This window comes from Symphodus melops (genome assembly GCF_947650265.1).
Source record: "Symphodus melops genome assembly, chromosome: 7".
Classification (NCBI taxonomy): Eukaryota; Metazoa; Chordata; class Actinopteri; order Labriformes; family Labridae; genus Symphodus; species Symphodus melops.
Window position 1 is genome coordinate 23858751 of NC_136697.1, and position 22537 is coordinate 23881287.

Consider the following 22537-nt stretch of genomic DNA (forward strand, 5'->3'; position numbering starts at 1 on the left):
CCCCCCCCTCTCAGTCCATTATTTACACCTGAATGGGACCTTACTTTAAATCATGTTTACATCACCAGAGGTTAGAGAGTTTAAAAGCCGTGAAACGCGTTTCAGACGAGTCTGGCGCCTGTTTGGACAAGCATGCTGTGAGGGGACAAAACCGTCTCCCATTAATGAGAATGAGCCGAAAGCGAGACGTGCCAAACAGGTGGAGGCATCTTCATCTGCATGTACAGTTCAAACTCATCAAAAATCACCTTATTCAATCTAAAGGTTTAATAATGGGAAGGTAACAGGGAAAGCTGGACAAGGCAACGAGATGGTTTTCTTCTTTTAATTAAAGGAAAGCAAAAGTGGATATAAAGTGTTCTTGTGGTCTCAAAAACAAATGATGAAAACACTGAGAATAAAGATTAAACTAATCATTCTCGATAAAAACAATTTATAAATTCGGTTTGACATGTTTCAATATCATGCCCAGTGAGGTTTACTGCCATAATCTTCACGCATGATGCCTCCTTCTTATTAAAATCTTTTTCTTATTCCATTGTCTTTCCTTTCAGGTTTTTTTCCACATCTCTCTTATTATATTTCGCATTAGGCTGACTGTTCATGTAATCGTCACATCTCATCTGATTATCTGAAGCACCGACAGCCTCTCATATTTAATATAGTTCTTGTGGTTTAGCCTGCAGCAGTTTCTGTCATTAGGCTTGTTCTTTTGAGCATATTACGTAAGTATCTATGGTTGCTATATTGTCAGTGTGTTTGTTATTTGCCAGCAACTTTTTTCCAACTCAAATTGTGGTAGGTGTGTCTGTTGGTGTCTGCGTCACGGTGGGGGGGAGGTCCTGGACTTTATAGGCTCCTCTGCGCTGCACTATCTGTCACAGAGCGAACTGAGTAGCACTGCCTGCACCAGACGCTTTATAAAGAGCTAAATTTACGAAACTTTACGTTGTTTCCTGAGCTCTCACAATTGGACGATCGCGCCGAGCTCAGACAGTTAAAAGGTTTGAAGGACCTCCTACCACTTACAAACTTGTTCATGTCTTCTGAGCGCAGCTGTGGAGAGGCACCAGTGAGTTAAGGCGCACAGACCCGCGCGCTGCCGCTCAACACAACGCGACTTTGACGAGACACATTATTCTTATTTTCACCCAACGATGGCCTTATCCGGAGTGATGCTGCCGTCCTTTTCCACATTCTCAAACCAAAGAGAGAGAACCTGGGAAAACGTAAGTCTATCACTTTGTTTTATGTTAAAATGTGAGTGTTGCATGTTATTGGAACTCAACTTTTCATTGAGCTTGTAAATATGTTTAAAGCTTTAACTGTTCACTTGCTTTATTGTAACAAGAATAAAAGCACATTTGACATGTAGAAAGGTCTAAGTAAAGTCACCTGCGTCTCTCCTAAAACTTTTGTCTTCAAGGCAACATTTGACTCATCATATCTAACAAACATCTTTTCGTTCTTTCAGAGGTGGAAGGGAGAGATGGACAAACTTGTCTCCAGCAGCTGCTCCATGCTTGAAATGGTACACAACTTGGACAATCACAGTAAAAAGGACGACGAGGATCTGAGTAATTATTTGGATCTGGATTTTATTCTCGCCAACACAACTGGCTCAGACAGCGCGGCGGACTTTGCTGGCACCGTTGACCAAAGCATGTACACGACGGGACACTCGGTGCCATCCTACCAAGCTGAGGACCACCGCTCCCCGCCGCCCCCGTACGGCGCCAGCCTCATGACAGAGCTTCTCCGCTCAGAAGGACCCAACAACTATGGCATTACGCGCAACCCTTGCGTTCAGGGGAGATTTTACGTCAACACGGTGCCTTTCCCCCGGCAGGAGATCAAAGTTGAGCCCCCCATGGACGGTTACGGCCCCGTTATGGGCATGGTGCCACAAAGCTGCAGCAAAATCAAGCAAGAAGGGAACGTTTCGTGCATGATGTCCTTCGAGCAGCCCCGAGTGGCCATCTCCCCGCGTGCAGCAAGCAACATGACCCCGCCTCTCAGCCCCAATGACCAGGGAGCTTCGGAGTGCCAGGCACAACTGTGCCAACCCATGAACTTCTCTCAGAAGTATCACTCACCGGCGGCTTTCCCACACCACCCTCAGGCTCCACAGATGCAGATGCCCTATCATGCTCAACACACTGCCTTTGGCATGTACGATGAAGGTCTCAGCATGCAGCCAGGCGCGCAGAGGGTGATGCTCACCCCGCCTTCTTCTCCCCTCGAGCTGATGGACTCCAAACCCAAGAGAGGGCGACGCACCTGGCCGCGGAAGCGCACTGCCACGCACACCTGCACATTCGCTGGCTGCGGGAAAACTTACACAAAGAGCTCCCACCTGAAGGCACATCTCAGAACTCACACCGGTAAGTCTGAGCCCATATCTATTATGAATAACTTTTATTACCTATCATGATGACAGTAGTGCGTAATTACGCACATACCTGGTTAACTCTAATCAATGTATTCCCTTTAAACAAAGACTAATAATCTCTAATTTCTTTGTCCATGTAGGTGAGAAGCCGTACCACTGCAGTTGGGAAGGCTGTGGATGGAAATTTGCCCGCTCAGATGAGCTGACGCGTCATTTCCGCAAACACACAGGTCACAGGCCCTTCCAGTGCCATCTGTGTGAACGCGCCTTCTCCAGGTCTGACCACCTCGCTCTCCACATGAAGAGACACATGTGAAGAAGCCCACATAAGGACTTGGGGTTCATGGGGGGGATTGTGTTATTTTTTTAATGTAATTAACTGGTGTATTTTTTATTTAAATTGCTCTACACCTGACCAAAGTCTTTTTATATATATATATATATATAATATTGAATTCAAAGTTTTTGTGTTTTTATGTTTTAATAACGTAGCTGGTACTACTTTGGTTGTATGAAAGCTTTAGAAAAGCTGTGTTTGCTTTAGAGCAGGCAGACCAAGAAGGGGCTGGCCCTGTACATACTACTCTTCTTTGACAGAACTGGAATGCTGTGTTTGACACAAAAGTGCCTTTCTATGACTGTGCTACTGTAAAACTCTTCATGACCAAACGATGTGGCCACAAAACAGAACATGATCTTGTTGACAGGAGTGAGGTGCACATACAGTTGCCTGCCATGTGCAAAGACAATGTTTTATTTAAACTGCCTCAATGTCTGAATGGCCTGAACTTTTCCCGTTTCCCACTCTTTGGAGTTGATTTTGTCTCCTTGTTTGTGAAACTCTCAGATCCAGCCCCCTCTGTTCACTATCAGGGCTTGACGTCCTGTGCATTATTTTTCACTTAAATTTATATTAAAAAAAATGTACATGGATTTTATACTGTCAAATGTATTTATTGTAAATATTAAAAACAATGAAATTGAGCTTTTTGACAGGGGTCTATTTTCCTTTCATGCATGCTTACACCTTTTTCACACTTTTCGTTCAATAAGTCACTGACAGGTTCCACACTGCCTTTACAACCAGTGTAAGTAAGAGCAGCAAACCTGCAGACGGTCAGATCCGTCACTCTAAATAGGTCATACATGTTGCCATCATATCCCCACTCTAATTCGAAACATGGGCACTTGATTTCCACTGTGATGTCTTGCAGCTGCAGAAGGGCAGCCGCTTGTGGGCTTAGCCTATAAATACAAACACTCCATTTCCATAATTACAGAGTGAGCGGGGAGCTGTCTGGACAGAGGGGCACTGCAAACCCTCATCAGGGAGCCCTTAGACTCCCTTTCTGATGGGTAGAAATTATAGGAGGGCATCAAAGGGCCTTAATACTACAATTACACAGAGTCACCCTGCTCTGCAGTTTCAAAGTTTCTCAGTCCATGCATATTATGTCTGCGTGGTGTCACTCAGCATATGTTTCCCCCCGCATCAAAGTGAGTCCATGTATCAAAGCCAGATGGCATTTAAAAAAGATAAATATTCAACATTTTCTTTAGTTGGCTGGTGATTGACATATCGCTCCCCTTTCTGTTGCATTACGGGCGTGGACGTCGTGTCACACAGTTTGAGTTATCGCATATCTTGAAGTGCTGAATGTCAACAATTTGCTCGAATTTATCGTCCTATTATTAAAAAAGAGGAAGTGCACACTAGGTAAAAATATCTGCAATGGTTGATGCAAATGTATCACTTTCATTTCAGCTTTTCTGTTCTAATATTAAAACAATTCAAGATATAAACGATACATATCTATATCTCTTTAACTACATTTTGGTGAAGTTATAGACTGAAACCGTTAAATCTAAAAAGGTTGGCTGAAGTCTTTCCCTCTTACACGTAATGTTTAATCACTACTGCTCCATGAGGTCATCTATTTGATGGCTGTAAGAACAGTGATGATCCACGAGTACCTGGAACACAAGACTTAGCTCCTTATTGAACGGATTTCAAAGATCACTTTTATTCAGTTGAAACTTATTACAGTTCAGAGCATGTCAAAGCTCTGAGGTTGTTTTTTGAAGAATCACATACATACTGTGCAATATTAAATGATACAATGCAGATATGATGATAAATAAGGCGCCATCACTTTGCACATATCCAGTAAGCTCTGGAATATACAAATGCAAACATTATGTGCCAAATAAACCTGATTAGCGTTTCTTAGTTACAAAGATACAAGATTTTAAGGCATTTCAAGAAATGTCCTCCAACTGGATCATGAGACAAAACTGACCGGGGGAAAAAAAGAATCCATCAAGGGAAAAAGAGATCCACTGGTTGATTTGAGAGGCCAGAAAAGATTGGCGAAAGGTTGGAAGCAGACGTCACTGTGTATCAGTGATAGTGTGAAGAAGTAAGGAACAGGTATGTGTAACAGCACCAGTATAAACAACACAAGTTTACACATTGATCCATTTTATAGAGGCTTTAGTTGTATGGGAGTGCAAGTTGTCGTTGGGCGTTACAACAAGGCAACCAATGAAAGACAGCCTGACAGACACCAGCTGTTGACATCAGAGAGGGACGGTGCGACAGCGCTGCAGATGGGCCGAACTTTGTTTAGAAGAAAGGAAGACTTCAATGATTATCACGAGCATCAAAAACTCCATTAAACGAGATATATGTGAAGGCTAAAATGCTAATCAGGGTTCCCCAAAACATTGTTTTCTTACATAAATGTACCCAAGCTGAGAGTCTGACTATGCTCTAATATTTATCACTATTTTCACTTCAAGGTCTTGAATAGCTGATGAAGCCGGCACAAATGGCTAAAAACACAACTCATTAGACTTAAAATAGCACATCTTCCCACTGATGATCTGATTAGCAAACTCTGCTCCTTTAAGACAGGTTTGCATTAAAAAACAAAACAAATGATTCAGGCTTTTTCCCAAAGCGTGAACATAAAACCATCATCTAACCGTATTTACATTACACTACAGAGCTCCTTAAAACTAAACTTTTGAAACTAGGCAAACTCAATAAAAGGCTGAAGAAGTAGTACGCCTCTATAGTTTGATTTTAAAATGGAGTTTCTCTGGAAAAAAAACTAAAAGGTTATATAAAACAGTTTATACATTTCCTTTACAAGTACTTACACAACACATCTGTTGCTTACACATATAAATAAAACTGAAAAGTATTGTTAAAAGTGACTTTTTGTAAGACACAGGCGATTAGATACTGAGGGTAATTGGACACCGAGATATGAAGTTAAATATACTGTAGGTTGTATTCGAGTACTCAGAGGAGTACTTGCATTAAACATGTTTGTTTTTTTGCAGGATGAGCTGAAATTAACTTTGCTGTGTTTTGTCCCTGATTATAGGCGCCTTGATGTTTGGGAGCAATAAACCTGAAATGCTTGCTGAATATGGAGTTATCTGACTTGAGTCCAGTTGAGGCGTAGAAACACTGGTCTCTGACACAAGTTGTTAAACAGGGCTGCTAGTCACATTGGGCCAGTGTGGGTGCTGTTGTCATCAGCCTGAGGACAGAGGGACTGTAAGGCTGTGGTGAGCATGCCTGGTTAGGAGCTGGGCATGTCTGCCCTGCTCAGAGCCATGGCCAGCTCCAGGTCCTGCTGTTCCTGGAGACGCAGCCTCCTCAGCCTCTCCTGCTCCTCACGCTCGCTCTCCCGCTTGGCCCATTTCAGCTGCTGGCTCTCACTTCCAAACTGGAGCAGAGACACAAGCATTAGACATGGAAACAAAACCAGAAATGTCAACACAAATAGAGCAGCGTCATTGGATCCAAGCACGATATGAGAGTACTGTAACATGGGATGCAAATTTTAAATCAACTTTCTTCATTTGGGCAAAGGATCAAAATACACATCAAACATAACTGAAATGATCGGATTTATAAAGCTGCATAGCTGTAAATTAAGAAACAATAAATGCCATAATTTAGATGTTTGGATTCTGCCTGGACGTCACAGAAAAGCAGAAAAAAGCAACACTACAAGCGTGACAAACTACTGCTGCCCACATATTACCCGTAATCATTCAGCACGTGGATCAGTGTAACTGAGGAAATAATAATCATGCTCATGAATCAGCGTGCTCGGATCACGCCGTGCAGACAGGTTTTTTCACATGCAGAGGACTGACCACCACACCCATGTACGCACTTACCTCCTCATATTCAGATCCTGGCAGAAAAAAAAAAAATTACAATACAGAGCTCGATAAAAAAAAATAAAAAAAGAGAGAAAACCCACAAATTCCTTTCACAACTCTCATGCTGGCATGAGGGATAACATCGATGCATGTGACGTCGAACGATACAAACCAGACACAAAAAGCTGCCATGCATCATCTCTCCAAACTCAGGCTGCACACAAAAGGCAAAGCAGCGGAAGACGTGGGACAAAGAGGAAGATTTACTCTGTGGTGCTCTGCTTCCAGGCATATCATGCTTTGACAGCAAATATCCCTTTAGATTGCACTTCTAAGACTTGAATGATGCTCCTTCAGTGCATACCTGACCAGACAAGTTCACTGACTGGCTGATTAAGAGTTTATAAATCCTGAGATAACAGCAAGCATGCAAGAGCCCCTTTACCATGACAATCCACTAAACAGACACACGTTCAGAGGCCGTGTAAACGTTTCATCTCCGTCTTCACCAAGCTCTTAGACGTTCGGCCAGTTGTTAGCGGACAGCCAGTTAGCACGACGTCTTTAACAGAAAGAGGCCAAGTGACACTTGTCACCTCGGAGCCTTACAGCGCTACAGTCTGAAGAGTCAGATCGTAAGATCAGCGCGGCGTCATGCAGACAAGAATACCAACAGGAAACCAGAAGCAGACTACACTTACAGAGTCAAAATCTGCAAAACCCACAGGACAGTCTTTGGATGCATTACTCGAGGGAGTTGTAACAAACGAGCCTGAACTGTCTGCCGTGGAGCCGACGCTCAGGGACGGCTCTGATGCGGTCAAACTGAGCAAACCTACTGGAGAGGAAGATGTTGATATAAGTCCATGCAAGATAACATACTTCAAGGTCGTCCACATGTTCATGTATTTGGCTATTTTTTGATAGCACGTGTTTTTTTTAACAGTTCATTCTTTGACGTTCAAAGATTGACAGTCTTGAAAAGTACCAAAGCTCTAAAAATGACACAGCGTCTCAGTCATATCATTAACCGAAAGCTGCCTCCAGCAAAACAGAGAGCGCAGTCTGAATGGCACAAATACCCTGGCAAGTTTCTGGTACTGAAACGTTGTGCAATTTTGCCTGCATTTTATTTTTTTTTGGTCACCAAAAACAGGAAAGTACCAAATGTTGGGTGCACAAGACGTCTGTTTTTTACAGCAGTGGGATGGGGACTGTTGGAACTGAACTTTTAGCATAGCTTTTAAAATTCTGGTATCGTCAAAACCCTTCTTCATACATCAACAAACAGATGCTCTTGGGAAACTAAGGTCACACTTTCAAAAGGCTGCCGTGTTATATTGTGAGGCCGAAATTCTAACAGGAAGCCAGCAGCTTCACGCTGATGCTTTGCACAGCAGTCACCCAGGGGAAAGCCATATTGATTTAAAAAAAGAAAAAAAGAAGGTGTTGACCACATTTTTGGAGTGAAGTTCACTGATGCATTGAAGTGTGTCATTGTAAGAGACACACCCTTGTACACAGAACGCTTTGTATTATCATGTTTTCATAATCATTTATGCATTAAAACATTTGTGCAATGACACATCGGCTGCGTCTGTGATCTGAAGGGCTTCTATGCAAACACAGGGCAGAGACTGGACATTTGAATATTGTCGGTTTTGCTTTAATGACGTACACGCCTTTCAAAGCGAATGGCTATAGGATTCCTGAAGAGACTACAACAAATGCAATCGTCCCTGTGATGAAGTCATTCAGCGTAGCCAATGAAATTGGACGAGAGCGTCATGTGATGCTCATCTCTGCAGCTGGCCGGCTAGTTCACGAGTGCCACTTATCTCAACCCTTCTGTGTGCGGTAAAGCAAAGAGGAACACCAACTTTCTCACGCTGTGGTTCCTGCCTACAGAATAAGTGCAAGGTCACAGAGGAAGGGCACGTGCTGGGCAGGGCCTGTGGGTAGTGGTTGATTATGTGAGCATCAACACACACACACACACACACACACACACACACACACACACACACAAACAAAACAAGGCGAACATGAGGCTTAATGCAGCCAAAGGCAGAGAGGAGGTGTTCTCCATGTCATCACTCTATATGACAAGTGGAAGCTTTAAACCTCGAACTAACATTAAAGCTCAGTGACACCAGAGAGGGGACATCACGCCCCCCCCACCTCCACCAACTGCTTTCCTGTTTATAACTTCACAAGAATGCAATTTCAGTCTCACCCTCATATCTCAACAGGGAAGTACTTTTTTTTTTTTCTTCTGCGTAACATCAGAGAACAAAATGGATTTTTTGTAGGACAACAACAGTTGTTTACATTGACTATGTTTACATGCACAAAAACGTTCCTATCATGGTTTTTATTTTGGTTCAGGCAACATTCTGAAAAATATGTGTACATGGTAATCAGTATATTCTGAAAAAACCGTAGTAATAGTGTCATGACAAGATGTCATCGATGAACGTAAAGTAGCATATTCTGACTCACACGTTTACACGACCCATTGTTGACTCCTACGCAGTTAGAATATTGTAATTATTCCGATTAATACAGGAACATGGTGTGCATGTAAACATAGTGGTTTGACTGCAACAACACGACAGTGACAGATGGAAGCTGGCACATCGCAAAATAAAAAAGTGTACAATAAAGAAAAGACAATAATGGCTTGGTAAACAGTAAACATGTTCACTTTGACTAAATCAACAGAACATTACAGAAACACAACTGAAGTTAAGCAGCATGCTCAGTCCTGTACACACACACACACACAGGTAGTGCATATAAAATCAGGGCTTACCATAGGGAGGTGCAGGCCGATTAGGCACATTTTTCTTTGACGGGAGAACAGGGTTGTCCAACTTCTGTTCACACACAAGGGAGAGGACAAGAAGAAGAAAAATGATGACTCCAACAGGAGTGTGAGCCAAAAGCTTTAGCCTTGATAGCAGAGAGGTTGTTTTCAGAAAGGTGATAAACTGGCACAAAAGTAAGGAATTAACAGAACACTTTGTTCCCCTCTGCTCTCAGACTCATGAGTAATAATAATAATAATAATAATAAAAAATGGTGGAACTGATTCAGGAGCTCACCTTTGACATCTGACTGAAGTCAGCAAATCCACTGCCCTTACTTCCAAAGGAGCTGCTCCCAAAGGGGTCCGTAGTCCCGAACACATCTGTGACAAGACAACATTATAAAACATAAGGAACATCTGAATGTGTTCAAAGAAAAAGCCAGAATTTATCATAAAGCTCAGTCCTAAACCACACTTTTAAAATAATAAAATCAGCTCTGCATCTTGCTTACTGAAAGGGCCTGCTTACTATTTTTCGGGGGGGGGGGGGGGGGGGGGGGGGAGAAAGATGAGGCATGACCGTATAATTTTCCGTGACATTTTGCCAAATCCTGGCGAGCAGAGGTTTAGTTTGACCTGACGTATGCATCTGATCAGCTAATTAAAGGCGTCACTTAGCGCAGTGTTAGGCAGAACTGTGCCGAGGTTGTTTTGCAGCTCAGCTGGCATGCCACTTAATGAAAAAAATAAGGGCTAAGTGCACATGGTTACAGTGGAAAAACAAAACATTGTAATAGAATATGTTTGTTGTGAGTGTGCAATTACAAGCGAGCCCATTCATGTGAAGTACGTAGTGTTTTTCTTTTACGCACAGTAAGTCAGCTCAGGGCTACAGTTGCCTCTGTGTTCCTCTGAAGGTGTGTAGCATGGCAGAGCAGTGACCAGAAGTCGCCACTAACTTAAAACAACTTCCGTAACGAGGCAGAGCGTTTGAATAGCAGAAAGGACAGAGGCAGCGAGCAGAGCACTGCTTCAAGGAGTGGCAGTGTATTCTAGTAGAGCAGGACCAACAGTCACAACGTTTCTGTTATGTTTGGCTCCTGCAGGCCTCCTGTTTTTCCAGGGTAGGGGGGAGTATTTTTAGTTTGCCAGGAGTTATATGCGTAGGTACTCGACTAAAAATAGCCTGAAAGCACAGGAAAAAATGAAGCCGCAGTGAGTAAAAATGGTTTGCCCTGCTGCCCCCCCTCCCCCAAATAAAATCTAAATCTAAAACGTCACCAGAATGGCAAAGAATGGCTCTTTGAGACGTGTTTCACAACTAACATGTCCATTAATAGAGCCGGCTTCTGGGAAATCTGCACGTTTTGGGTAGAGGGATGCAGTTTAGCATCCGCTAAAATGACATACTATGAATAATGTTCATTCAGTCATCATTAGTCACTTTATTAGTAATCCGTCTTTTAAGATGGTGAATGGTAAGTGGACTTCAGCTTGTCTATTCTTCTGACCGCATGTCACATCTACACATTCACGCCCTGAAGGAAGAGGCTGCTGTGTGCACTCATCATTTAATCCCATTTAAACACAGTCATATTTAATCGTCTTGGTCAAGGACACATCGGTTGCTGCTGGACATGGTGGTGATCGAACCTCAGTGGAAACCGACTCGTCTCAACTGAGCCACAGACGCCCCGGCGTTTGTGCTTTGAAGTGATCGAGCCAGATGTCAACATACAGTAAGCTCCGCTGTGAAAGCACGACATATCGACCGTCTGAGGATGTCAGGATGACTTAACATGAATCCTTTCAGTAACACTTTCAGTGTTAAAGTCCCTGTTATCTTAATGATCATCAGAGAGAGAGAGAGAGAGAGAGAGAGAGAGAGAGAGAGGGAGAGAGAGAGAGAGAGAGAGAGAGAGAGAGAGAGAGTGTGTGTGTGTTTTGGTATTTTTGTGCTATGTAACCTGTGCAGGAAATTGGCTCCAATTGTGGTTAAAAACAAAAAGTTACCCAATGATCAGTATATTAGGCGCCTGGGACTTGTATTTTTGTTGCAGTGAAATGGAAACATGTACTCAACAACCCTCCACACTCAGTCTAATAAAAGAAGAAAGAATTGACTTCAAATACCAAATAACACACCTTGTGCTTTATGTTCTTATTTTATGTGTAAAACATCAGGGGTTCTTTTTAGTTCACACTTGGACATTTAAAACCACAAAGTCCACTCTCTACATATGAGCAAGCTACGTACCCGAGTCCTTTGGTTTGGGGCTGTTTGATGTGAAAGAGTCACCGAAGGCGCTCGGCTGAGAGGAGACAAAGAAACGAAAATTCATTCGCCATGTCAGCATCTTTATGTAGCTCTCTGTAATAGTGAGGACACTTCAGAGCTCCTTTCTCTCAGCACCACAGCGAGCCATCACACATAAAGTCAAATGAATCATTGTGAGCCTTTGTATGGAGTGCTTCATTATAGCATAGCATGAGAAAGGAACATGATAACCACTACAATAAATGTCAGCGAAGTGATTTAAAAAAAAAAAAAAAAAGGCTTTGATACCTTTGCTGGTGGCGTCGGTTTTCTGCCAAATGGTTCTGAGGATCCAAAAACGTTTGACTTGTCTGTACTCTTAAAAAAATCATCGGATGAGGTGCCTTTAAAGGGATCGCTTTCTTTGAAAGGATCTCCAAACGGATCTAGAAAAAGAAAACAAAAAGTGTCAGTGATTCGTGGTCAAGATTCATCATCAGCCTTTAAATTCAAATGATCAGAGCTGTAGTTTGTTTTCCCACAGCGATGATTTCCTTTTCTAACAAAACAAAAACAACTGAAACGCAGGTACATGTGGAGTATTTGAAGGAAACGCTTCATGACAGAAGCTCAAACTTAGTGCAGACGATCACAGACGGGAAAGAGTAAAGAATATAAACACGGCTTTCAGACCTTTGAAGGGGTCGGCCTTGAAGGGGTCTTCTGTCTTGAAGGGGTCTACTGGAGGCTCCTTAGCACTGCTGTTGTTGAACATGGCTATCTTTGACTTAAAAGAGTCATCCTGATGAACGGATGCAGAAAGACAATAAATCAGATCAGTGTGAACGGTGTCTGAAAGCTTTTCATTTACCGTGCGTCACGAAGCATGTGACACATTAAAACAACGACAAAACATCGATTTATCTTAAAAGACGTGAATGAGCTCCTTTTTCACTGTAACATGCAGACAAATAAGAAACCAACTAATACGATGAAATGAGGCAACATCACCTTACTGCATTATATATAAAAAAATATTCAAAAAATGAGGACAGGGTGACTTGAACATGCTTCTGGTTGGGTATCAAAATCTGAACCGGGATTATTGGGAAGAAGAGTTTTTTGCTTTAAGGTGAGATACTGGAGGGGAAGAAAGAGGATATACAGTATTCACGCTCTCACCACACTTCTGAACCCTCCATTCTGCCTCTCAGCAAACCCTTCACTTAAGTCGGGCAGGTTGCTGACGTTTCCACCGTTTATGTCGCTCAAAGCGCCGTTGTACTGCTCGATGGTCTTGGTCACCTCCTTTTGGCTGTCCTGGATCAGAGACAGTTTGCTGCGGGCCTAGACACACAGATCACTCAGATCAGTATTTCATTCAGTAAAATACTTGATCTCCTTCACCGTCACTTTTTTAAAACTATTTTAGAAAGCTGTTAACACCAGAGAACTCCAAACCCAGGCGTAGGAGGACACGCCTGAATGAGCTCAGGCGACATCTTCAGATAGAAAAGGCTGACTTTACTTTCCTGTGCATACAATAAATAGAGATTACTTTACTTAGAAGTTAGTAATGGGTTTAACGTGCTAATAATAACCTGCAGAGATGTGACCGTTTCACTTCAGTGTGCTTCTAACGTGTTTGCTCCAGAGAATGCTGATTGCATTTCACACATGCACAAAAGTCCTGAAAATGTCCTGACATTTTCTGCGTGAGCTGCATCCACCAACCCTCGTTTAAAATGTTATTAGAGAAGTCTGCCTCTTTAAACCCCCCCTCCAGGCTCTTGTCCAATAGGAAGCATTTTACACTGTGAGGGTCAAGTGTTCTGCTTTTAACTCTGCAAAGCACTATTAATGGCTTTATGTATTAATAGACCTCTGTGAATAAACTTGCCTTGAACATTTTAGAGGTAAGCTGTCCTGAAATGCGGTGCGTGTGTGAAAGAGGCTTCAGACACAGAAGAATCAAAAATGAAACTAAAGTGTGTAAGGGTTAGGGTTATGGTGCACACCATAAGCTGTGGTTACTGACCTGGTTGATCTCTTCCTGAGTGGTTTTGAGGGACTTGATGATGCTGTCCAGCTGCACTCGACCAGTCAGCAGACTCTGCTCCAGCTGAGCCTCCTCCTCCTGCAGCCTGCTCAGGTCCATCTTAGTGCGGTTGAGTTCATCCTCCTGACTCCGGAGATCTGTCTCCTGAGAGCGGATTTGGCTGTGCAGTGACGAGATCTAGACGGTGAAATGAAGAGCAAATGTTCATTAGATGGGCATCACTTTTATTAGATTAACTAACTGAACACTTTTAGTCATTGCTGTCTTTTAGAGTACAGGATAAGACCTTATCATAATGGACATATTTAAGTTTCAGTTGCAGAAAAATAGAATGGTTAGATAAAACACTTACATTGTGTTCCTAATTCCACTTACTTTAAAAGTTGTGCTTTTTCTTTAATTAGCAGCCAAAGAAACCAAACATTAAACACTTAATGGCTTTGTTAATATCTGGTATTGCTTTCTTACGATACCAAAGCATGATCTGCTGAATGAATACAAAGTGGCACCAATTTGCACTCCAACAAGATATTTCCTGAGCACTACCACGTCACAGGAGGCAAAATACAAAATGCTCAACAGACGATTTTCTTTCTGTTTTAATATGAATGCGTGTTTGGAATGTGACAAGTCTCCAACCAGCTGGGACTCTTCCTGGCACTTCTGCTTGACGTCATTGAGCATCCCCTCCAGCTTGGAGCGTTGCTGGTCCATCTCCTCCAGACGCTCCTGGGCATCCTGTTTCTGTGACTCCAGGTCCTGCAGGCTGCTGCTCTCCCTGTCCAGACCATTCTGCATGTCCTGAAGGTCAAAACACACGAGCAGCAGCGAAGCGTCTTTATCCACTGATTAACTGGACACTCAAAGTGCCTAAAAACGCTCTCATTTTGTTGGGACTCCGAGGGAGAGGTTGATTTAAACTTATAGGCTGGTCGACCTTACCTGAAGTTCACTATTTTGGTGGCGGATGTTGTCCTCCTTTTCCCTGACCTCTTGCTCCAAAATGAATTTCTCTCTATGGGCAAACAACACAAAGCGAAGATTAATAATATGTTACTACTTCCTCCTAACGAAGCTTATGTTGAGCTTGAGACCAAACTTTATGAAATAGCATTAGGATAGATTCGCCATTCGACATTCGACAAAAACAGAGTGACGGGATTCCCCAGAAAACAATGCCATGAGTGGCAAACACATTAGTAAATCGCACTAAAGCTGATCTCCACTTTATGGTCACTTTACTTGACGTAAACTGTCCTGATGTGGAAAACTTGAGCGTGCGTGAGCAGAAAGAAAAGGATTCATGGTTGTCTTATACTGCTCTTGGCATGACATGGAGATGGAGGGATTCCTAAAAGAATAAACATTAGGAAGCAGTTAAAGATGTGGCATCTGTTGCAACAATTGATCTGTATTCTTTCCATGACCCTTCAGACAACACGCAGCCTTGACGCATTGACAAATATCACTTCTCCAGGCACTTCCCGGTAAAATATCCTCAATACCTTGAAGGACACAAAGTCTGATAAGAGCACCCTGGTCAGTGAATGTTGACATTATTCAGCAGAAATACGTCTAATAGTTTTCAGGAACTTTGATCCTGCACATCCTTTCTCTGTTAGCTCCCCTCCTCTGTCTCAAGAGGAGGAAGAGAAACAAAGCTGTCCTCCTGCTACTCAGAGTTCAGGGGCTCACCTCTGCAGCTGAGCTATTTCCTGGCTGAGGTCATCCAGCTCTTTGATGCCCGTCAGCTCGGCAGACCCTGTGGAGCTGCTGCTGTCCTGAGGCGGGAGACAAAGACGGAGCAGAGCGAAGGAGAGTGGGGTAAGAAAAGACGATGAATCAAGTAACTCCAGGACAAAGACAATAAGAGGGGGGAAAAAAGGAAGGCAGGAGAAGGAAACGAGGCGACAAAGGTGAGAAGGAGGGAAAGAGAGAGAAAAAAAAAGGGAGCGAGGTGAAAATGAACGGTACAAGAGGTAAGGAAGTACGACAAAACAAAAGATGCAGGAGGGGGGCAAAAACACCTCGAACAGGGCAACACACTACATGAACAATGACGAATACACACAGACGAGAGAATACAGATTCATTTGATTCACATTGACGTTGATGAATTAAGAAGCTCCGAAACAATCCTCTCTTTACACGAAATGAAACATTCCTGCAGTGATCTGCCGTACTTTTCAACCCTCTCTATGACAAAATCACAGAGATCTTGTAGTTTTAAAAAAACCATGGCGAGGAAAAGCATCAAAGTATCTGCAATTTTGACTGAAGAGACTTTGTGGTCTACTTAAAGGATCTGAATTTCTCCTACCTTTGTTTATTTATTTGAACTTACAGTTTATCCAAAATTAATTTCTGTCTCACACAGAATGAAAAACTGCATCCTGATAGTTGAAGTTCTGATGAACCAACAAACTAAAGAGCTGAAATGAAAACAATGACATTTAAAAAGCTAAACTCTGCTGTTATAATGCCTGTTTGGTTAATTATTATATGTTCCTTATCTGCTGATAAAGTAAGAGGCACTTTATGTGCATGATTATAAAGTCAGTCATCAAATTCTGGAGAGAGGTTCTATTGTCATACCATTAAAGAAACAGCAGGTGGCAGTATTTAACACATTTAAGGTTTAGAACAGGCTTTCACTCTAAATCAATATAAATATAAATATAAATATATATATAAATACACAGCATGTAAACGACATTGCAGAACAGAGATGAATTCTACTTTTGGGGAAGATTAATACAAAAATAAAAACGTAAAAGAAAAGGTATCTAGAAACAAAAAGCCTCAGACTGAAACACAGACAATATGACAGGACAACAGCGCCACCTTGTGACAAAGCGATTATTTACTCACTCTGCGCATGTGAGCATGTGAGGAAAGGTCAGGTCTCACAGCTGGCATAAACCCCACATAGCTCTGTTTGAAAGGATGGAAGAAAGCTCAGGAAAGCAGAAGCAAGACAAAGTTTTGCGAGGCAAAGCTGACAGGTCAGAAAGCTGATCTCAGCATCCAAAATGTATAAAAGCAGCAGGGCAACAGGTGATTCAGGTACATGTGTCATCTTTGGAAAAGAATTTCAATAAATGGCAGGTACAGTATGTGTGTGTGTGTGTGTGTGTGTGTGTGTGTGTGTGTGTGTGTGTGTGTGTGTGTGAGGACTCACTGGTGGCGCTGCTGAAGCTGCAGTCCTCTCTGAGGGGGGAATCATGTCGGGGGTCAGGCTGGAGGGAGGGTCTACACCTTTAGTGGCCTTCTGCTGGATCAGATACATGGCCAGGGAGAACTGCTCCCGGTTCAGCTTGCCCGTCTGTTTAGTGTCAGCGAGTCCCCTGCAGAGAGAGGAGAGGATGCATGTGTGAACAGAGAAGGGGTCAGGTGAACACTTACTCTTATGTAAAGTTACTTAAGACAACATCTGTTATAGATGTGGACTAAATAAATGAAGATTAAAGGCAATAACTGTCACATAGAATCAGAATCTGACTTCAGCAGCGTCCTTCTGAAGTCGGAAGGAGGGGAGGGCAATTATCTCGCATTGTGAGAAACATTTTCAAGAGCGATCGTGTTCAGATGAGTTTAGAAAAGAAACTTTGACTGTCCACTAGATGGAGCTGGTGTTAAAGCTGGTGAGAATATCCACGCATACGGCAGGTTTTGTTTTCAACATGCAAAAGCAGATTATGCAATTACAAATTGGTGCTCATGTTTCCCAAATAACTTTTAAGTGTAGTCGAATCTCTTCACGTCTTATGGTTTCAGTTTTAATCTTAAAAGTCTAGCCAAGGAGAGGGGTTGCACATTAGTCATGGATTAAAACCTGTATACATGGCATGGCTACTTTGTATTTTAAATATGAAGTAATGTGCGTTGCATGTGTCCCCCTGTTAAATAAACATGTGCAGTTACTTTGAATGTGTAAAAAGGGGGCAGTGAACGTTCTGGTCTCACCATATCTGTGCCAGCATGGTCTGCGACAGAGTGGACAGCATGAAGATCTCGATCACTTCAGTCCCGGTCACCAGGCCATCGTGATCAGTGTCGGTTTTCTTAAAGATGTCATCGTATCTTTCCCTGTCGGCCAGCGGTACCACCCAGTTCACAGCTGGCTAGAATAAACAAAACACAAGATGCACGAGGTTTTACAAAAAGAACACAAAGTCTGGTTAAACCTGGAGTCCAATAGTTAATGGGTTGATTTGTTGTATTAGTCTAAATCTAGTAAAACCAGAGTAACTAGATCAACAAGGGTTGTCACTCATTATAGCAGAATGCTGACCTTTGATATGATAATAGTCATCAGAACTTGTTTCTGTACCACGCAACATTAAAAGAAGTCCCAGGCGCACGATATTCAACAGTAGCCTTGTTTTTAAATGACTGCAAGCAAACTCCTCCACGCTCTATTTTGCATAAAAACGTTTATTTGAGCAAATTCGTTTTTTCTTCTTAAAAACATCATTTAAGATCCTCTATTTTTTTAAAGCCTCTGGAACTTTTTGATCATTGAAATAGCACAGAGTAAAACCTTTGATCAAAAAAAAAAAAAAAAGAGTATCTAAAATGTTTACTACCTTAATAGCACAAGTAGCATCAATTAACTTGTATATAAAATAAGGTCACCGGTTCAAGTCCCGCTCTCTTTCGAGCACTGCCCAGATGCAGAGCATCAAGCTTCTCACTCTGATCTCTCTTTATTAGTGAATGTCCTTAGATTCCTGCATAATGATTTGTCGACCTATAATGCCCATTCAAATAACAATTTAAAAAAAAAATCAAATCTAAGTTTAAATTAAAGCTCCTATGAAAAAACAGACGTATTGCAAACCAAAGTAAACGCACAAGAACATATCGGTCAAATAAATCTGCTAACTTTATTGGCCTTAGTTAGGTAATATGTATATGAATGTAATTAAGTAATATAAAAATGTAATTTAGGAGAAATGTTGAGACGGTATGGAATGAGGACTGGCACACAGCAGGTGATTGTGGCACAGTGTTACAGAGTTTAACTTCTCTAGCCTCTCGAGGAAACCAGTTCCTCCAAAAGTCACGGATGAAAAATCCCTGCAGACACAACGAGGTGAAGAGAAACAGACTGGGCAGTGCACGACACTGAAAACAATGTGGAAAAACGAGTCCACCCATCACACATGAGGAAACAATCAATACATGGGATGCGGGTTTCTTTAAAGGCTCTGACTGAGGGAGGAGAAAGGAAAACTGTATGTACGTTCTTTAAAAAAATTAAATTTAATAACTGGTCGATAATGTAACTATATGTTGAGCCCAAAACATAATAACATGTAACAAGTTGTTACATTTTGGGTCAGTTATTACATTATGGGGCAGGCCAGATATTGTTCTCCCAATTATGAAACAACCTGTTGCATTCTGGGCAAAAAGTTACAACATTTTGGGCTAAGCATTTTGTTACATTATCGACTAGTTATTACATTTTGGGTTTTGTTGCTTCTTTTTTAAATAACATTTCGGGTTGCTGTTACATTTCAGGCTCTAAAGGGTTGTTCACATGGAAATACTGTACTTAACAACAACAAGCCGTGTTCGGACGGAGCTTTTTATGAAGTCAGAGATGAAACGACATAAAGTAGCAGAGCATGTTTATCAAGCACGCACGCCTTTTGTAATTAATACAAGAAGGCAGCTGTGACTGCGACCGAAACTCAAGACATTAGAATGTATTAACAGAGAGAGTGGCTGGATGATAATTCATGATCGACATTTAACAGAATTATAAATATTTTTTAAATTACATTACCTCTTAATTTTATTTATTTTTAAGACCAATACTTTTTATATAAAAAAAGTCTATTAAAATGACAGCAGATACAGTGAATTATTAGCTGGAATGGAAATTACTGTTTCTGTGCATTAACATTTCTTTCAAAAGGCTCGTAAAAACAACTTCTAAACTATCTGCTCAGCTGTGACAATCTGATCTTTTTGCTGCAGGCAGCACTGAGACTAACTCACCAATATGAAGCCAAACAAACAATGTGATTTCACATGTTCAATCACCCCAGGCATTTTCTAGTTTTATGTTCTGCCACAAATTTTTACACGAGTGGATACCTAAATGCTAATGTAGAAATACCTTTATGGGTCTAGATCAGTCAGATAATATTGGTAAACTGATGTACATGTATATTCCACAAAACATGCATGTTTGGGTCAGACATTTATAATATTCAATCAATGTGTTTCTGCGTCAACACTTCAAGAAAAACACAAGAAAAGCAACGTACCGGTGTGCTGGATTTAAAGGAGTGTTTTGGTGACAGGTTGACAGTATTGTTGCTTAGGAGAGCACTGCTGCCCAGAGGAGGAGTACTTCGCAGGGAATCTTTAAGAAGAGCGGAGCCAGCCGTCAGCCCAGACAGAGCAGGCAGCACAGACACGGCTCCAGGAAGTGCTCCTGCTGACTTCTTCCTTTTCGACGGGGGAATGAGGTTAGTTGGTAAGGATGTTGGGACAGGCTCCTTCTCCATGGCACGATACACAAGATGCATAGCCTAGTACAAGGGAAATGAGATCATTTATCAGCATCTGATATTATGATTATAATTCATTTTATTTGTTTTTTAAGTAAGTAAGAGCGTAACTTTAAGTTAACAAAAGATGGCATATTCTCACCACTGTAAACTCTTCTTTGTCCAACTGTCCATCTTTATCAACATCACTTAGATCCCAAATCTAAAAAAAACATTTACAAAATGAAGAAAAAAGAGTTCAACTGCTTTGGATTTGCAATTATGTTATTAACATAAATTTAACAAGAAATATCACCTTTCCCAACACATCCAGAGGTAGCTTGGAGTTTAGCAAAATTGGCCTGACTTTATCACCTGGCAGGAGTCCATTTACAGGTGAGAGACTCTCAAAGATGCCCTCAAACTTCCCTTTTTCATCAGGCTGGGAAAATTTAAAGAGACCAAAATTGAATTTTAGATCAAACGCTGGATTTTTGTAAACATGCAAGGAACGAGTCAAAAACTCCGACAGCTCACCCTGATGGCCCACTGAGAGTCAGGTCCCGTGTTTGAAACACTTAATAAAGGACTGTTCGTGTCCATCTGCAAAAAGATACAAGTTACAAAGAGGTGATTAAAAACAAAGTTAGAGGTGTAATATCTCCCACACCCACTGTGTTCCTTATCACATCATTGGATTTTGAAATTGTCAGGAATGTCATCCCATCACTTACAAATTTAGGTACAGCTAGGTTTTGGTTGAGGTTGTGAAGGCTGACATCATTTCCACCCTGTGCTGACGCCACTAGTCTCAGAGCGATGAAGAAACCCTAGAAAAGAGGAAGGGAGGAAGGCAAATCCTGTATTTTATGCAAACATCAGCAGCAGCATCGACAAAACTACAACGTCTCCAGAGATCATCTCTTACCCTCTTATCCAAATAGCCTCTTCTCTCTGAATCTGCCAAATCCCAAATCTAAAATAAAAAATGTGGAAAAAAAGGTTCAGACGCTGAATACATGAGTGAGTTGTGAATACACAAGTAAGTATATATATATAGCTCACCTTTCCCAATGTGCTGTCTGACAGGCCTGACTTTTTAAGGAACTGAGCTGCATCGCCGGCTGATATTTTTCCTGTGTTTCCTGGATCCAGCTGTAGATAATAAAAAAAATAAAAATAAACAAAGCATACAAACAAGCTAAATGGATAGATCAGACAAACACGTGACAAAGTCAAGGATGAAATATCATATATTTGACTCAGCTAAATGATCATTTGAATAAGAAATCACAGCGTTAAGTCAGACCTTACCTGTCTGTAGTAGCTGTCATAGGCTGGGTAACCACCTGAGAGCTGGACACGCAGACAGGGAAGACGATTCAGTCAAGAACAACAGTGTCAGCTTGTAAATAGCACATACAGTTTGAAGAGAAAAGTGTAAAGGATAAAAGTCTGTAAACACTTGGACAGCTAACACTTATAGCAGGCTACGTGTTTATTATTGCTCCGTTCAGCTTCACGTCAGTAAGCAATTTGTTTTCTTTAATTTAAATATCATCCTCCTGGTTGACATCCCCAGTTTCTTAGAGATATATTAGCCTCCGTCATGATTCATCCATCAACACGTTTACTAACTCTACTTTCTTTACTTCACCTAGCTAACGATGTTAACTTTGCTGTCAGCGAAATGAAGCTAACACGGCTCCACCGAGCAGCTTTCTCACATGCTTATAGAGCTACTTAAAGGTCGAAGTACATTTAACGACTGACATCGTCACCTGATAATTAATACTGAAATATAAGACTTATTCTGAGCTGCTGAGAGTTGTTACCTGACTGGTAGTCATGAGCGCCGCCATATTTCCTGGTGACAACGAGAGCGCGCACACGCCCCTTAACTGTTCGGGCACGAGCGGCGACAGAGCGCACGGGAAGGACGTGGCTTCCGGTCGGCAGCAGCCCTCAGGGGCCAAAATGACAAACATTTAGAAAAGCATGTTCAGAAACGCTGCACATGTAAAATGAGACAAACGAGCCGCTAAAAGACAACATAATTTAACATAAGCATCAAACGAGCTGCAAGCACAGAAACGAAACATGTGAAAAACACAGTCAGACAGGTACAGAAAGTTGTTGAAAGTCACAGAATAACATCAACTAACAAGGAAAAGTTGTGTTTTTGAGCATGTAGTTAAGTCGTTTGTGCACAATAGACAGCGGGGCCTTTAATACTATAATGTCTTTAAATAGGTACAGTATAAACTTGAAGATTCAAAGAGTTAAAGACAGCCTAAACTTGGAGCAATCAATGAATATA

At 41.7% G+C, this 22537-nt stretch overlaps 2 protein-coding genes across 6 annotated transcripts; one reads left to right on the plus strand and one right to left on the minus strand.

Moving 5' to 3' along the window:
- Positions 1 to 895: 895 nt before the first annotated feature.
- On the plus strand, positions 896 to 3376 carry klf2b (Kruppel like factor 2b). The gene is made up of 3 exons (XM_079348996.1): positions 896 to 1229; positions 1475 to 2384; positions 2533 to 3376. Exons 1-3 carry the CDS (start codon positions 1158 to 1160, stop codon positions 2706 to 2708), a joined length of 1158 nt encoding a protein of 385 aa, XP_079205122.1. The 5' UTR covers positions 896 to 1157; the 3' UTR covers positions 2709 to 3376.
- Positions 3377 to 4385: 1009 nt separating this feature from the next.
- LOC306827283 (epidermal growth factor receptor substrate 15-like 1) lies at positions 4386 to 22143 on the minus strand. Of its 5 annotated transcripts, XM_079348991.1 has the most exons (25): positions 22053 to 22142; positions 21532 to 21573; positions 21283 to 21372; positions 21146 to 21193; positions 20952 to 21047; positions 20755 to 20820; positions 20534 to 20659; positions 20381 to 20440; positions 19993 to 20259; positions 17675 to 17832; positions 16890 to 17055; positions 16580 to 16642; positions 15404 to 15489; positions 14651 to 14723; positions 14348 to 14509; positions 13688 to 13885; positions 12832 to 12996; positions 12343 to 12451; positions 11959 to 12095; positions 11650 to 11704; positions 9688 to 9773; positions 9396 to 9459; positions 7282 to 7418; positions 6596 to 6612; positions 5975 to 6135 (listed from the first exon to the last, which is right to left on the minus strand). In XM_079348991.1, the coding sequence occupies exons 1-25, from the start codon at positions 22077 to 22079 to the stop codon at positions 6111 to 6113; spliced, it is 2523 nt and encodes an 840-aa protein (XP_079205117.1). In that variant the 5' UTR covers positions 22080 to 22142; the 3' UTR covers positions 5975 to 6110. The 5 variants fall into 5 exon arrangements, with proteins under 5 accessions (XP_079205118.1, XP_079205117.1, XP_079205120.1 ...); XM_079348992.1 differs by lacking the exon at positions 7282 to 7418 and having other exon boundaries at positions 4386 to 6135; XM_079348994.1 differs by lacking the exons at positions 6596 to 6612; positions 7282 to 7418 and having other exon boundaries at positions 5996 to 6135; positions 22053 to 22141.
- Between the last annotated feature and the right edge of the window lie 394 nt (positions 22144 to 22537).

Bases quoted from the DNA above. Each gene is read 5' to 3' on its own strand.
- klf2b (XM_079348996.1), top strand. From the start codon at position 1,158: ATGGCCTTATCCGGAGTGATGCTGCCGTCCTTTTCCACATTCTCAAAC. The intron at 1,230-1,474 runs GTAAGTCTATCA...TCGTTCTTTCAG, and splicing joins GAGAGAGAACCTGGGAAAAC to AGGTGGAAGGGAGAGATGGA. The intron at 2,385-2,532 runs GTAAGTCTGAGC...TTGTCCATGTAG, and splicing joins ACATCTCAGAACTCACACCG to GTGAGAAGCCGTACCACTGC.
- LOC306827283 (XM_079348995.1), bottom strand. From the start codon at position 22,079: ATGGCGGCGCTCATGACTACCAGTCAG. The intron at 21,048-21,145 runs GTAAGAGATGAT...CCTCTTTTCTAG, and splicing joins GAGGCTATTTGGATAAGAGG to GGTTTCTTCATCGCTCTGAG. The intron at 14,510-14,650 runs GTAAGGTCGACC...TTTGACCTTCAG, and splicing joins ACCAAAATAGTGAACTTCAG to GACATGCAGAATGGTCTGGA.